This window comes from Dasypus novemcinctus, chromosome 4, assembly GCF_030445035.2.
Source record: "Dasypus novemcinctus isolate mDasNov1 chromosome 4, mDasNov1.1.hap2, whole genome shotgun sequence".
Classification (NCBI taxonomy): Eukaryota; Metazoa; Chordata; class Mammalia; order Cingulata; family Dasypodidae; genus Dasypus; species Dasypus novemcinctus.
Genome location: NC_080676.1, coordinates 150,078,065 through 150,092,758, shown reverse-complemented (window position 1 = coordinate 150,092,758; position 14,694 = coordinate 150,078,065). Strand labels below are relative to the sequence as shown.

The window sequence follows — 14,694 nt, the reverse complement described above, 5'->3', positions numbered from 1 at the left end:
TATTGTGGGTATTGACCTCTTGATTTTGAATTGCAAAACTGAAATATTAATAGAAAACACTTAACTCCAAACCACAGATCCAAGTAATACTGGTCAAATGTAGGGTTCAATGAAATTACTAATGACAGAAACATCTAGAACATAGTTATAGACATGGTACTATTGTTGTGGGAATATTATTTTTCATGAATTTAAGTATGATACCAAGGCTGCAACCTAATCAGGGTGGAGATATGCAATGGCTGTAGATGCACATTAATTCCCAATCTTTTAATGAGTATTGTTGGTTCAGACTTTCATTACTTCAGGAAAGTAACAAAGTATGCAATTTGACTTTTCTCTGTCTCTCTGTTTCTGTCTGTGTTTCTCTGTATATTTTTGTCCCTCTTTCACATACATACACAAAATTTACTCAAGATTGATCAAGAAAAAGTAATTAAATTAAAATAACACATATCATGACTTTAAAAGATGAATTTATCATTTAATCACAAACATTTTAAACTAGACTGTGTACAGATGTGTGATGGTAACATATACAAAAAGAAAATGTTTATTTTTTTTATGAGATACTGCATGTGGTTTGTGTCAATCAGAATAAAATATTTCAAGTCTGGATTCTTTCTGCTCAGTTAGTTTGGGATAGGATTTTCTATTTTTGAAGATACAATTACCATGAAGATCCATGCAGACTGTGTTTATGAGTCATAGGAAAATGAGTCCAGTAATCTCAACAATTTTAGAAGTTCTTCAGTAAAATCCATAGGACCAATATCTTTCACAGCAAATGGGCATCAATAGCTATATCTGTAGCTACCATAACTCCAACAGCCAAAGGCATAGCCATATCCAGAATCACCATAATCCATGGCACATGTCACTGTAGTAGTTGCTGTAGCAGCCCATGTTGTCAGGAGTGGATGGTTCAATTGAAGAGTGTGAAATCAGTTTTCTTAGATTATGTGTCATCATATTCACAAGGCCCTTTATGTACAACCAATAGTGGATAAGAAAACACAATGTTTACCTTAAAAACAAGAAAAATGTACAGACTCACTTTGTGTGCTTGATCTGCTATGGGATGACTCTTAAACATACCATGTGAGGAATAAAAGAGATTCCTCCAAAAAGATGAGAGGCGGAAAATCCAAGCACAACCACAATGAAGCACACATAAATATATCCAAATCTAGGGTATAAAGAAACAGCCAAAGACAGAGAAAAATATAATACGAAAATGGAAAATGAGAGTATTGTCTTACTTTGTCATCTCTGCTATACGAAACACCAAAAACTTGGCTTAAACAACAGGAATTCGGTGTTCCATGCTTTCAGAAGCTAAAAGTACAAAATCAAAACTTTCCCAGGCAATGCTCTCTCCAAAGTCTGTCATATCTTTTTGTAGTTTGCTAGCAATCCACAGCTCAATCTCTATTCTCCATCACATGATGATCTTTCTCCTATCTCCTCTCCTTCTATGTGTTCTAATATTCTTTGCTTATGAAGACTCCAGTATTATTGGCTTAAGGCCCACCCTGACTCATTTTGGCTTCAGCCATCTTCAACTAACACCATCTTCAGATATACTACATACAAATCAAGTTTCACCTCTACACCCTGATTCACTTTGGCCTCATCTTAACAAATAACATTTTCAAAGATCTAATTTACAAGTTGGTCCACATCCACAGGATTGGGAGTTGGACTTGAACTCATCCTTTGTGGGGAACATAATTCAATAAATAACAAATATTGTGATATATTTTTTAGTTTTAGCATGTGAGTCATAATATTTTAATATCATGTGTGGCTGGTTGCAGTGGTTACAGATTTATCAAAAGTAAGTTTCAATTAGAAATAGCTGATTCATAGGCCTTTGATATTTTAGGATGTTTGGAAAGCCAGTATATTCTGTCACATGCATATACATACATCTGCATGCAACAGAAGGAATGAAAATAATGTAAAAAATCTTGCTATACATGAGATTTTACTGAAAATTGAAGTAATATTTGTCCCACATGGATGATTTTGAACTAAAATACATGGAGAGCAATAATAGTAATATAATATCAAGACAAGCCAGAACTTTTTTTTGACTGATATGACGGAGGTAGTATTTAAATTTTTCCTTTATTTTAGTTTCCTTGGGGGCAGTTTATCACTATTTTAAAAAGATAACAGTGGAGTAAAGAACTGCATGAAGCAGTAAGGACCAGGAAGGAATGAGGGTCTAACAACGAGCCCCTGATACTAATGACTATGCTTGTGAGCCTATACACCTGAAATAAGAACAAGGCCTAGAGCAGCACTGTGCCTAGGAGTTCCCTCCTGACAGCCTCCATGTTACTCAAATGTGGCCAGTCTCGAAGCCAAACTCAGCATGTAAATGCAATGCCTTCCCCCCAGTGTGGGACATGACACCCGGGGATGAGCCTCCCTGGCACCGAGGGATCCCTACCAAGTACCAGATGATGATGCTACTAGAAAATGACCTTGAGTTAAAGGTTCAACATGGAACAGCAGAATATTCCTGTCTACATATAATAACAGGAGTTAAAAATGCTGTTTGACCTAAATTAAGGGGGAAATGGAAAGGACAAATGAGTTTATATGGCTATGAGTCTCTAAAAAAAGTCTGGAGGTTGTCAGAGGATTGCCCTTATGCACACCTGAGCAGAAACTCAGAGACAGATGGAGTGGATACAATCCCAGCTATTGGTCCTTTTGAGGGCTGGGGAGACCCACAGGTTCTATGGTCATGGCAGATGGGGTTCACTGCCATGTCAGTTGGCCCTTCTTTGGAGCTGGTGTTTCTGCGTGATGGAGCTGGACTCAGATCACAAGTCTTTCATGCTACTTTACTGGAATTGTAGTTGATGCTGGGGCTTAAGATATATCTAGGGGATTTGAATCTCTGGACTGACAATATGATAGCCAGGCCCTGACCTCAACAGACTTCAGCTCCTACACTCTGATATATTGGACTTACTCCACTCAGCTAACATGGAGTTGAAGAATGTCAACCACCACACCATGGAGCCTAGAGTACCTACAACTGAAAGCAGGAGGATTGCATCCAATAACCATGTGGAATCTAAACCCCCTCTTGACATAGATGTGGAATGGACACAACCAAGCCAAGGTCCACAGGAAGGAGGAATAAAGTAAGGATCAGAGTGAACTTAATGATGTTCTATTCATGAACTATTGTGGTTAATAATCGAGAAAATGTGGCATTGATGTGGAAAAAGTGGCCATGGTGGCTGCTGGGTGAGGGGAAGGGGAGGAAGAGAAAAGATGTGGAGGCATTCTCGGGACTTGGAGTTGTCCTGGGTGGTGCCCCAGGTACAATTGCCGGATGTTATATGTCCTTCCATGGCCCACTGGATGGAACATGGGAAAGTGTGGGCTATGGTGTGGAACACGGGACATGGGGTACAGCGATGCCCGGAGATGTACTCACCAGACGCAATGGATGTGACATGATGATGGGGGAAAGTGTTATTGGGGGGGGGAGTGGTGGGGTGGAGGCAGTGGGGGCGAATGGGGACCTCATATTTTTTTAATGTAATATTTTTTTAAAAAATGAATAAATTGTGTAGATTTGAAAAAAAAAAAAGAACTGCATGAAGGAGTTCCAGAGTGTCTCTAGAAGTTTCTCAGTATAATCCATAAGAACAGTATCTGACACACCAAAATGGACAACAGCAGTTGTATCCATATCTGCCATAGCCAAAGCCATAGTCACGGCCATAGCCACAATCATAACCATAGCCCAGGATGCTATAACGACAGCCCAGGCCACCTAGTAGTTGCCATGGTAGGTAGCACATGATGTCAGGAGTGAGAGGTTCAGTGAGGGCCAGCGTGTCAGTGTTGACAGTGTGAATGCCACTATCTGCCCCCTGCCTTCTATATACATTCAGTAGGAAGTACAGCAAACCACGGTCATTTCTGGAGGCAAATTCACTGTAATTTACATTTTAAAACTTCATGAATCTCATGTATCTTTAGATGAAGAGACTCCCGTAAGCTAGAAACTTTTTTTTTTTCCCATCTCTGGATTCTCACATTCAAATCAGGTGACTTTAGTAACATGCAATTGCTCTATTTTCAAATCTATCTTAAAGTAGGTTCATTAGTAAATATTCTTTGAAGAGGTTTCAAGGGATCAAAAGAATGCTGTCCACTCATATGAGTATATAAGTTCATGATCAGATCCTTTAAGTAAAATAAGATATCTGTCAAAATATCTTTTTCTGTATTAGTCTCCCCAAGAAAAATGTTCCATTAATATTTCAAAATGGATAGACACCCACTATGTGTGTTCAAATGTCTTAATAAAGATACTTCGCCTTCCATCAGTACTTATGCTCACTTTTTCCTCTATGAAATTATATATGGGTAAATCTACAACTTTGTTATAAAATTAAATATATTTATATATACATATATGCAGGTGTTCAAAGCTTGATATTCCCACAGAGTATGGAAACTTTTACCAGTATTTTCTTTTCTCCCACAGTGTATCAAATTCATTTGCTCCAACCCAAGGTTCCTCTTTCAATAGTCTAGGTATCTCTCCATCCATTTTCCTACTGGATTTCTCAGGGTTTCCATTTATCTTAAAGCTGTCTGGTGAGTCTGGAGTGAGGTTTCCTTACAGGGAAGCTTAGTGTTAGCATAGGGAACACAAAACTACACTTGAGTCTTCAGTTCTTTTCTGAAGACAGCTGGATAAAGACGGGAGCATTATGTATGTGGAAAATACTTCTCACTCATAAAAGAGATTTGATTTTCTTCTTGGAGAGGCTATGAGCCAGATGAGAATTAAGGTGAACCTTTAAATTCTGTAGTTCAAGTACTACTGAATTATACTGGCTGGAAACCAGATAGAAGAAGGAAGACAGGTTGATCTGAGAAAAAAGAAAGCAATTGTATTTAGTTGATGGAAACCTGACTACACAATGATATAAGCAGAATCTGTCAAAAATAGTTTTTATAAATATGGCTCAATTAATGAATTGCTCCCATTATGCATTATTCTACTTTTACAGGTGGTTCTGATGTTCCCTATACAAGTTATCAGAGTGCTCCATATTCTTCACTTGTTCTCAATCTGCTCAAACTCATATTATCATTGGGACTGAGATTATGTCCTTTTCTTCTTCTCCTAAACCCATTTTCCCATTCTGAGCACAGAAAGAGACAACTAATGCCCTCTGGGCAAAAATAACTTTTTTGCTGTTGTTCGTTATGACTCTTAAAGATTGTGTGATCCCTAGTTCTCACTTTCTGATAAATTAAAATAAAATTTCAGGGACTTATTTTACCAGATTATTCATTGTCATTAATTTATTTATTAAAAATAATCATTAAGTACATACTATAGGCCAGAAACTCTTCTAGATGCAGTGCTATGTTCCATCATCAATGATATTGTGTGCAATAATATGTTTTTTTTTAATTAATTGTCTGAGGATGTATCTATTCAAGTGTCTTGAAGAAAACTCCCCAGAGAAAAAAAATAAAGGAGAATTCTTTGACTCCGTTGTAGAAAAAAATTGAAGGGGAGCTTCTTATAATGTGAAGTAGGCATATTTCATGCATTATATAATTGAAAGGTTTTCAAGTAATGAATAAATTCTGGCAATACATGGAGTGCTCTCCAGTCACATGCATTGGCTTCCTCAAATGCTGTCTGGAACATTTCATGGGATGTTCAGAGATGTCGCACCTCAGTGATGTCTTATGATTGGACATTCCTTATTCACATTACGTTGAGTTCAGGAAGAAAGGTGGAATAATTGAGAAAAGTAGTTTTGTGTTCTTCAAATTGTGAGAATCAGGCTAATATCCCTAATGTAAGTGAAAAATAGCACTTTATCTGCTGAAGTATTGTTTGCCAAGAAGGGAATAACCACCCAATGGCACAGATCTGAATAATGTAAGCTAATTGTTTGCATAGAAGTAGTCAAAGAGAGAAACCTTTAGCATAAGTTATCAGAAAGTGGAGCTGCTATTATGGTCTATGACATTTAACTTGTTTATGTATGAATGATAGTATTGCTTGTAGGTATATACGAAAGGAAAGTTTTGTATACATCTTGTTCTCAAGTACCGTCAGTCATATTCTCTCTCTTTTGGAACACTGTCATCTCAGATTAGCAACAAAGGCGGTGCCCTCTGTTTCACATGTGCACCCAGATAATGTAAATGAAATGAAACAATATTGAATATGAGAACAAGCACTCATTAAAAATAAAGTTTTCCATTATGCAAGATATTTTCATCTATTGAGAATTATATCAGATCTGAACTTTTTTATCATCTAGAGTTGTTTTGAAGTCGTCAGAGACCCAGGATAATTCTAGATCATTGCTGCATTATCTATAAAATAAGATCTTCATCTTCACCATTAAATATGATGGTATTTATGTTTTAAGCAGCAGGATCAAGGAATAAACAAAAAGGAATAGGGTTAAGACTACATACAAGATAAGAAAAAGAAAGTCATGGGATTTATATAATTCTCTTTTAATAGAATTTCTTAATTCTCATGGAGAAATTAATTCCTTGTAGGAAATTAATTCTAAGTGGATTTAGTAGTTTGGGTTCTTATATTTGGAGTATTGATAACTCAGTCATATTTTTTTTTCCAAATCAACCTTGTTACCGGAATATGCATCGTATCATGTTAATTGCACCTTTTTAAACCAAAGCATGCAACATCAAAGAGCATATGGCCCTTTCTGCGGTAGGGCCCCAGTGGTTGCTGCTGAAATGGGCAAGTTTCTGAAACCCGGGAAAGTGGTGCTGGTGCTGGAGGCAAAGCCGTCATGGTGAAGAACATTGATGTCGGCACCTCCATCCGCCCCTACAGCCGAGCTCTGGTGGCTGGAATCCGCGGCTACCCCGCAAAGTGACAGCTGCCATAGGCAGGAAGAAAATCGCCAAGAGGTCAAAGATCAGGGCTTTCTGGAAAGTTTATAACTACAGTCACCTCATGCCAGCAAGGTACTCTGTGGAGATCCCCGTGGGCAAGACCGTTGTCAACAAGGATGTTTTCAGAGACCCTGCTCTTAAATCCAAGGCCTGGCGCCAAGCCCAGGTCAAGGTCGAGGAGAGGTACAAGACACGCAAAACAAGTGGTTCTTCCAGAAGCTGCGGTTTTAGATATATTTTATTTAAGTTATTAAAAATGCAATAGTCAAAAAAAAAAAAAAGAGCATATGGCTAATTTGAAATTAAGTAACTCCTGGTTTTGAAGACTTAAACCAAACTGTTTCAGACTTGCTTTTGGGGAATGATCTAGTGAAGGTGGACAAGTCTTGTTCTTTTACAGTATTGGTTTTCAAAGTCTTTGATCTTAAAAATTATTGGGAATCTCAAAGAGTCATTGTTAATGTATTGTATTTATTGGTATTTAGCTGTTTTAGAAATTAGAACTTTAATTTTAAAATTATGTATTAATTCATTTCAAAATAACAATAATTCAATTACATGCTAACATAAGTAACATAACTTTAGAAAAATAATTATTTTATAAAAAAATCATCAGAATGCTGGAATTGTGTGACATTTTTGCCAGCCACCTTAATGTCTAACTTAATATAAGACAGCTGGATTCTCAAATATGCTTCTTCATTCAATGTGTCGAGATAACGTACATCATGAAGCCTATGGAAAACATCATTGTACATTCATGAGAGTATGAAAATGAAAAAGGCAAATATAATATAAAAATAGTTTTGATCTTATGGACTCCTTGAAAGTGTCTTGGAATCCTATAGTGGTCCCTGAACCACACTTTCACAATCCTTCGTCAAGAGCAACAATTTTCAAACCTTTAACGTAAGAAAATCGTATCCATACAATTTTTAATCTGTACCTGTGATTTGAATATAATAATTTATTTACAGATTTGTTATATGTAAAAATACTAATAAATAATCATTAAGCAAACATTAAAAAATAAGATATAAAACACTTTGAATATATTTTTAGTTAATTTAATTTATAGATAAGGAACCAAATATGATTAATTATGTTTACTGTTTCAGAAAACATTTAAGAATTTGCAGTAGATAGATTTGAATTTCTGGTTTTAGATTGAGTCAATATTTTTCTTTATTTTTAAAGAAACTTTAGATTACATAAATGTTATGTCAAAAATAAAGGAGATTCACATATATATGAGTTAGTTTTAATGGTCGGAACATATATATTGTTTGCTATATTTGCTAAACAATGATACCAATTTTTTTTTTTTCTTCAGGAGGTACTGGACATTGAACCTGGGACCTCATAGATGCAAAGCAGGCACTCAACCATTGAGCTGCACCTGCTCTGTGATACCAATTTTAAATCCCACTACCAATTGTGCACTATCTTTTGATGTATGACTAATAAATATATACCTTCCCTGAGGTCAGCAGTTCAGTTTTACAAATTAATTGAAAGGTTTTACCATCGTATATCCACATTTTTATACAAAAGTGTTAAACCCATAAAAACTTTTCATTTGGAAACTTTTAAAAACAATTTAGAATTTTCTATTTTCAAATTCTAAAATTACACAAATATCAGTTTTTTTTATAATGTAGGAAACCTAGTAGAATTTAGTAACATCAAAATGGAAACAGTCTCAAATATCCCCTTATAAAATGCTCTTTCCTGATGCAGCATCAAGCCTGTCATATCTTAGGAACTGGATATTGAATGAATGTATGAAAGAATGAATACATGAAGTAAAATTCTTAATCAAAAAGGTCTATAATAAAGGGTTTGACTAAAAAACAGGTTCTCAGGACTGTCACAGTACTTCCTACGACCCATTTAGGCTGGACATGGGTCTTTATAGAATGACATCAAACAGTTGGTAGGCTTTCTTGTACTGATACTATCAGAAAGCAATCACAATGCAGATATCCCAGAAGGCTCACCCTAAAAATACGAGTGTGTTTCTTTGTGTTCTGGGGAAACAAATACAATCATCCTGAGTAGCTACCAGACCTCCAGTTGGCTTGGAACTCTTGTTTGTAAGTAAAAGAGAAGAAACCAAAATTATGTGATGGGGAGGCAATAATTATGTATGCAAAGAAGCTCAGTTTTAAATGATATAAGAAATATGTGGAGGGACAAAGTTAGAAATAAAAAAGATGGATAATTTTAGCATTTGGGCATTGGAAAAAATCTTTATTGTTTTGGGCAATTACAATAGTCAAGTACTGAGTATGAGAGGCTGAGCCACAATACTCTTTTTTTTTCTTTTTTTTTAAGATTTATTTATTTGTTTTATTTCTCTCCCCTTCCTGCCCCTCCCCACCCTAGTAGTCTGTTCTCTGAGTCTATTTGCTGGGTGTTCTTCTTTGTCTGCTTCTGTTGTCGTGGCATGGGAATCTGTGTTTCTTTTTGTTGCATCATCTTGTTGTGTCAGCAGCGCCATTCCTGGGCAGGCTGCACTCTCTTTCGCTCTGGGCAGCTCTCCTTACTGGGTTGCACTCCTTACGCGAGGGGCTCCCCCACACGGGGGACACCCCTGCATGGCAGGGCACTCCTTGCATGCACCAGCGCTGCGCATGGGCCAGCTCCACATGGGTCGAGGAGGCCCGGGGTTTGAACCACGGACCTCCCATGTGGTAGATAGATGCCCTGACCACTGGGCCAAGTCCGCTTCCCTAGCCACAATACTCTTGAGTCCTCTTTCCAAACTACTGATATCATGACTGGTATTTAGAGGCATATTAAGCTCTTGGGATGGTAACTGTACAGAAGTTTCCATTTTACAATCATCCACATGCAAATACGATGGTGGAATAAATAAGAACAAGTCATATTTGAAAAGAGATTAAATTTATTTGAAGAGTTACTTAGATATCAAAGGAAAGATTTTGCTGCATTTAAAATTATTCTTTACAATCTTGCATGAAGAAATAAAGACAGATGACATCCATAGTTCTTCCACGATAGTCTAGGATTAGAATGTTACTATTTTTCAGAGTCATCATGGGATGAACAAAATTATCAGCAGTATCCATATTTCACATGAGGACAAATCCAGTAAATTCAAGGGTTCTTTAATATTTTTCAGTAAAATCCACATGACGGGCGGTAGCAGCCATATCTGTAGCTTCCATAACAAGATGGGTGGTAGCAGCCATGTCCATAACCACCATAGCCATCATAGCCACATCCATAGCCACAGCCCAGGCCACCATAGCCATAGCCACAGCCTAGGCCGCCATAGCCATAGCCACAGCCTAGGCCGCCATAGCCATAGCCACAGCCCAGGCCACCATAGCCATAGCCACAGCCTAGGCCACCATAGCCATAGTCACAGTCCAGGCTACCATAGCCGCAGCCATAGTCACAGCCCAGGACACCAAAGCCATAGCCCAGTCCTCCATAGTAGTAGCCTTAACAGACCATCGTGTCAGGATTTGACAGTTCAGGTATGGGAGAGGATGAGGTTGTCCTGACTGTGAATATCACCATTTCTGGAAGACCTTTTATACTTCCTCCGTGAAAGAGTGGCAAACCACAGGCGATGTTGTCCTCATTAAAAGGATTTTTGCATTAATCACAAATAACACCACCAACAAAACTCTAGTAAAGGCCTTATGTCATTGGGCACAATGAAGCCTTCATAGTCAGGATTGCTATACTGTTCTATCAGGATTCATCACAATCAAACCAGGTGTCTTGAATGACAAATTCATTACCTGGTTTTAAAGCCCTTGAAACATAAACAAACTCCATGATGCAATTCTATGATCACAGAAACTATGGTATCCACAACTGCTTCAAATTATTTTTAGTTTATTAATATTCTCAATGTCATCGACTCATTATGGTCTTGAAAGTGATTTGGTTTGCTCTTGTGTCCCCGTCTCCTTCCCGCCCAGTATTGGCAGCCGGCGCTGCCCCTCCTTCTCTCCTTCTCCGTCTTCCGCCTAGCCGTTATCTAGACAGCCCACACTTTCCCCTTCCCCTCCCTTGCTCCTAACCCCTTAGCCAGCTTACTGTCCAGTAACCGCCTACTGTCCAGTAACCGCCTACTGTCCAGTAACCGTCTACGCAAGCAACAGCACCCACCGGCACCAATCAAGTCCCTTTACGTATCCCTAGACCCTATAAAACCATGTCCCCTTCTACAATAAAGCAGACTTGTGCCCAGACCTCGTCTCCGTGGTGTTTTTGCTTGCACCGCGCGTCCCCCGTGCCTGAGCGGAGAGAGCGAGGGCCCAACGGCTTCGTGCCGACCCCCCTCCTCTCCTTTGACCGTGGGGCAGCCCCCGTCCGGAGAGCTCGCCCGGCCATCCGCGTTGACCCTCCCGGAGGCCCGCAGCTGCCCACACTCTTGGAAAACAGAAATATTAGAGGCAAATTCTACTTAATGTCTGAGATCTTCATTATTTCCCCTTAGGTAAAATGATTCCATTTAAACACATATTTCAGATATTACCAGACACAACTCAATTAGTGAGCAAATAAACTTTATGTACCTACATTCTACCAAATTTTTGTTTTGAGTCACTATTTCCATTAGATGGAAGAACAGTAATTGTGAACCTTCCAGGAAATCTAAACCAAATTCAATGACTAATTGTCAGGACTAAAACTCAATTGTATTAAATATTTGTATTAAATAGTGTTCTACCTGCTTGAATGCAGGTTTTTTCCTCCCTTCATCTACAGTGATATGAAGACTCTATATCAAGATTTAACCATATCTGAGTTCTCTTATTCAACTCAACTATTCATTGAAGCTCATATCAGGAAAGCAGTTATGGGAGGAAATAAATAATAATATCAGACATTATTTTAATAATACTATGTCCCAGGCACTGTTCTAATTGATTTACACATACTAGCTAACATTATTCTCAAAATTGCTTTGAAAGGGAGATAAATTATTACCATCTTACATACAAATGGGGAAACTGAAGTCCGAAGAGATGAAGTAATTTGCTTAGTCATGCATCTAAAAGTGGCATAGTTAAGATTTGAGCCCAGAGAGCCATTATGTTCCTCCCTGGGGAGTAATTTTACTATAAAATAAGTTTAGACCTATATTTACTTAATCATTTGAACTCAGCTCTTCAGCTTTATTGCTATAAAAATTATTGGCCATTTTAATGTATTTACTATAGTCTGAAATATTTTGCCTAAAGTCCTTTGTTTGTGACAATCTGCTAACTCCATAAAAATATACCTTGGCCAGTATTACTTTTTAAAATAAAGATAAGCCTATACTCACTTTCTAGTCAGAACACAAATTTTACAAATATCATGTAGTTAAACAAATTTTTTTCACAAAGATGAAATTTCATAAATGAAATGAAATTTCATCCTGAATCTAGCACTGGGTTTAGAACCTAAATTTCAAGGTTTAGGGAAAATATTTACTGGTTCACAAGTGTGACAAAAAGGATGATTGATCTAAATAAGAAAGAAAAGTACACTTTGCTCAGATCTGGTGTTCCAGAATTTCAAACGTTTGGCTTTCCATCAACAATTTGTGAAGCTCAGTAATATCTTGTGACTTTAGAAGTAAACAACTACTGATATATGAAAATGAGGAGAAAACTGGTTATGGAGAAGATAGTGTTAGATCATAATGATCTGTTGAATGTCAACCTAAAGAAAGTAAAATTATTGGTTGATTAGAGAAGATCGGATTTAGTCCACTGAAAATGGTACTTTTTGCTAAAAAGATTAGTTGTGGAAGAATTGAAGATTTGGTGTGAGTAAGGCTTTGAAGATGGAACTATTGATTCACATTAATGGCCCAGAATTGGTTCTGATGTGGCTAAACAAAGGAAATCTCTGTATGTTTCTGAGGCTATGCCCTAAATCTGAGAGTTAACAAATTACTCAGATAGATCCCACAAATTAGCAATAGCATGTTAGGTATGGTGGGTCTAACCTACACTGAGACCAAATAAAAAGCCTTCTGCAGGTGAAATTGTCCAATTGATGTCACCTACACTCCTCTACATAAGAAGTTACGGTGATGGCTGTGGCTGTGGAGATCTGGGCTGTGGCTCTGGTTCCTACTTTGGCCATAGCTTCTGCAGACTGGGCTGTGGCTATGGTTGTGGCTATGGATATGACTCCCATTCTGTCTGTGGCTGCAACTATGGCTGCGGCTCTGGTTATGGCTGCTGCTTTGAAGATATCATGGAAGACCCTATACCTGAACGTCAAGATTCACCAATTGTAACCCTGTATGTTCTGGGCCTCTCGCTTAGTGATAACTATACCATGTCTTTCAAGTCTATTTTGCTATTAACCTATATACTGAGATACAAATTCCCTAAATTGCTTCATGAGAAATAAGAGAATGTGAAATTTACCTTGTGACCTCTCAGTTCTGTCCTTTCATCAGGATTTTGGTGTCACTGCCACTGCCTTGAGGACTTTTCTACTGGAGGTTTTTAAAATCTGGTGCTCTAATAAATTTATTTAATCTGGAAAAGCAATCCTGAGTTTTAATTCCAATCCTTTAATGTCCAAATGTCTAAGCTAATATTATTTACTGACAGGTTTTTTTGTTTTTTTGTTTTTTTTTGCAAGAAAGGTAATGATTGTTTTATTTGGGAGGTATTTTCTCTTATTCTTTCTAACCTTGAATGTTTAACAGTTGTCTTAGCAAAGAACTAGTTTTTATAAACCTCAGTTTCCTTCTTTGCTTTTGAGTGAATGATGTCTCTTATGCTGTATAACTTTTATACTAAATAAAGTACTGTTAATAGATTAGGTTAAAATTTCCTGGAACATAGTAAATTAAAAAAAATAATAATTCCCTGAACTTTCATATCTATGATCTCTTAAATTATATGATGTTGTTGCTATATCCTTCTCTATTTTTAATCTTATTTTTTTAAAGGAACTATTTTGTATGAAAATATAACCCAAGGATAGTTTATACTTTGTTACTCCCTAAGCTAATCTATAGCCTATATGTTAATTGGATAAAACACTATTTTGTGTACCTACTGGCAAGCTTTAGGATCATACCAGGTTGGCACTTAAAATGTCAGATGGAGCTGTGGGTCACATTGTTACCAGAATTCAATGTACTGAAATTATAGGGATTAGAAAAAGCAATATTGAGGAAGAAGAAAGCTCTAAAATGTTACTTAAACTGGATTAATTATACTCAGCCAAGCATTGAAGGAGTAATCACTCTGATTGAAGAAGTGAAAAGCTAAGAAAAGAAATGGAAATTTAAAACTATAAAGGAAAAGTAATTAAATTCAGAAAAGAAACAACAAATAAATAGACATTTAATGAAAATAAGATAAACAAATATTATACTAGAAGAATGAGCTAAATTAAAAATTTAATAAGTTTTAAGAGAAAAGTGTAGGGAAATCAAGCAAGAGAATGAAAATTAGATAAAACAGATTAATAAAAGTAAGACAGAAAATAATGGAAATGGATAGCAGGCAAGAAGGAATATCATTCATGGTATTGTTCTCCTGAAGGAGAAATGCAAACAATACATTACAAACACCATTTTTACAACTGAATAAAGAAACAATGCAGCAAAACTAATATTTAAAAATAAAATACAAGAATGCTTTCCAGAAAGTAAAAGAGACCTGAAATTATTTATGAAAGGATCCAATAGCTACAAGAGAATATAAATCTAGAATTATCAATGACAATGTAACTACTCTT

General features: G+C 36.9%; 1 protein-coding gene and 1 pseudogene across 1 annotated transcript; one reads left to right on the top strand and one right to left on the bottom strand.

Moving 5' to 3' along the window:
* Window positions 1–6,786: 6,786 nt before the first annotated feature.
* Window positions 6,787–7,179, top strand: LOC101414902 (large ribosomal subunit protein eL27-like; annotated as a pseudogene).
* A 2,913-nt stretch (window positions 7,180–10,092) lies between these two features.
* Window positions 10,093–10,764, bottom strand: LOC105747115 (keratin-associated protein 6-1-like). Its single transcript, XM_058296486.1, has 2 exons — window positions 10,728–10,764; window positions 10,093–10,421 (listed from the first exon to the last, which is right to left on the bottom strand). Exons 1-2 carry the CDS (start codon window positions 10,762–10,764, stop codon window positions 10,093–10,095), a joined length of 366 nt encoding a protein of 121 aa, XP_058152469.1.
* Between the last annotated feature and the right edge of the window lie 3,930 nt (window positions 10,765–14,694).

What these genes read in the sequence shown, in the direction of transcription:
- LOC105747115 (XM_058296486.1), bottom strand. Translation starts at nt 10,764, where the DNA reads ATGGAGTTTGTTTATGTTTCAAGGGCTTTAAAACCAG. An exon ending in TTCAAGGGCTTTAAAACCAG is followed by an intron (nt 10,422 to 10,727) that starts GTAATGAATTTG and finishes TGGTCTGTTAAG; the next exon opens with GCTACTACTATGGAGGACTG.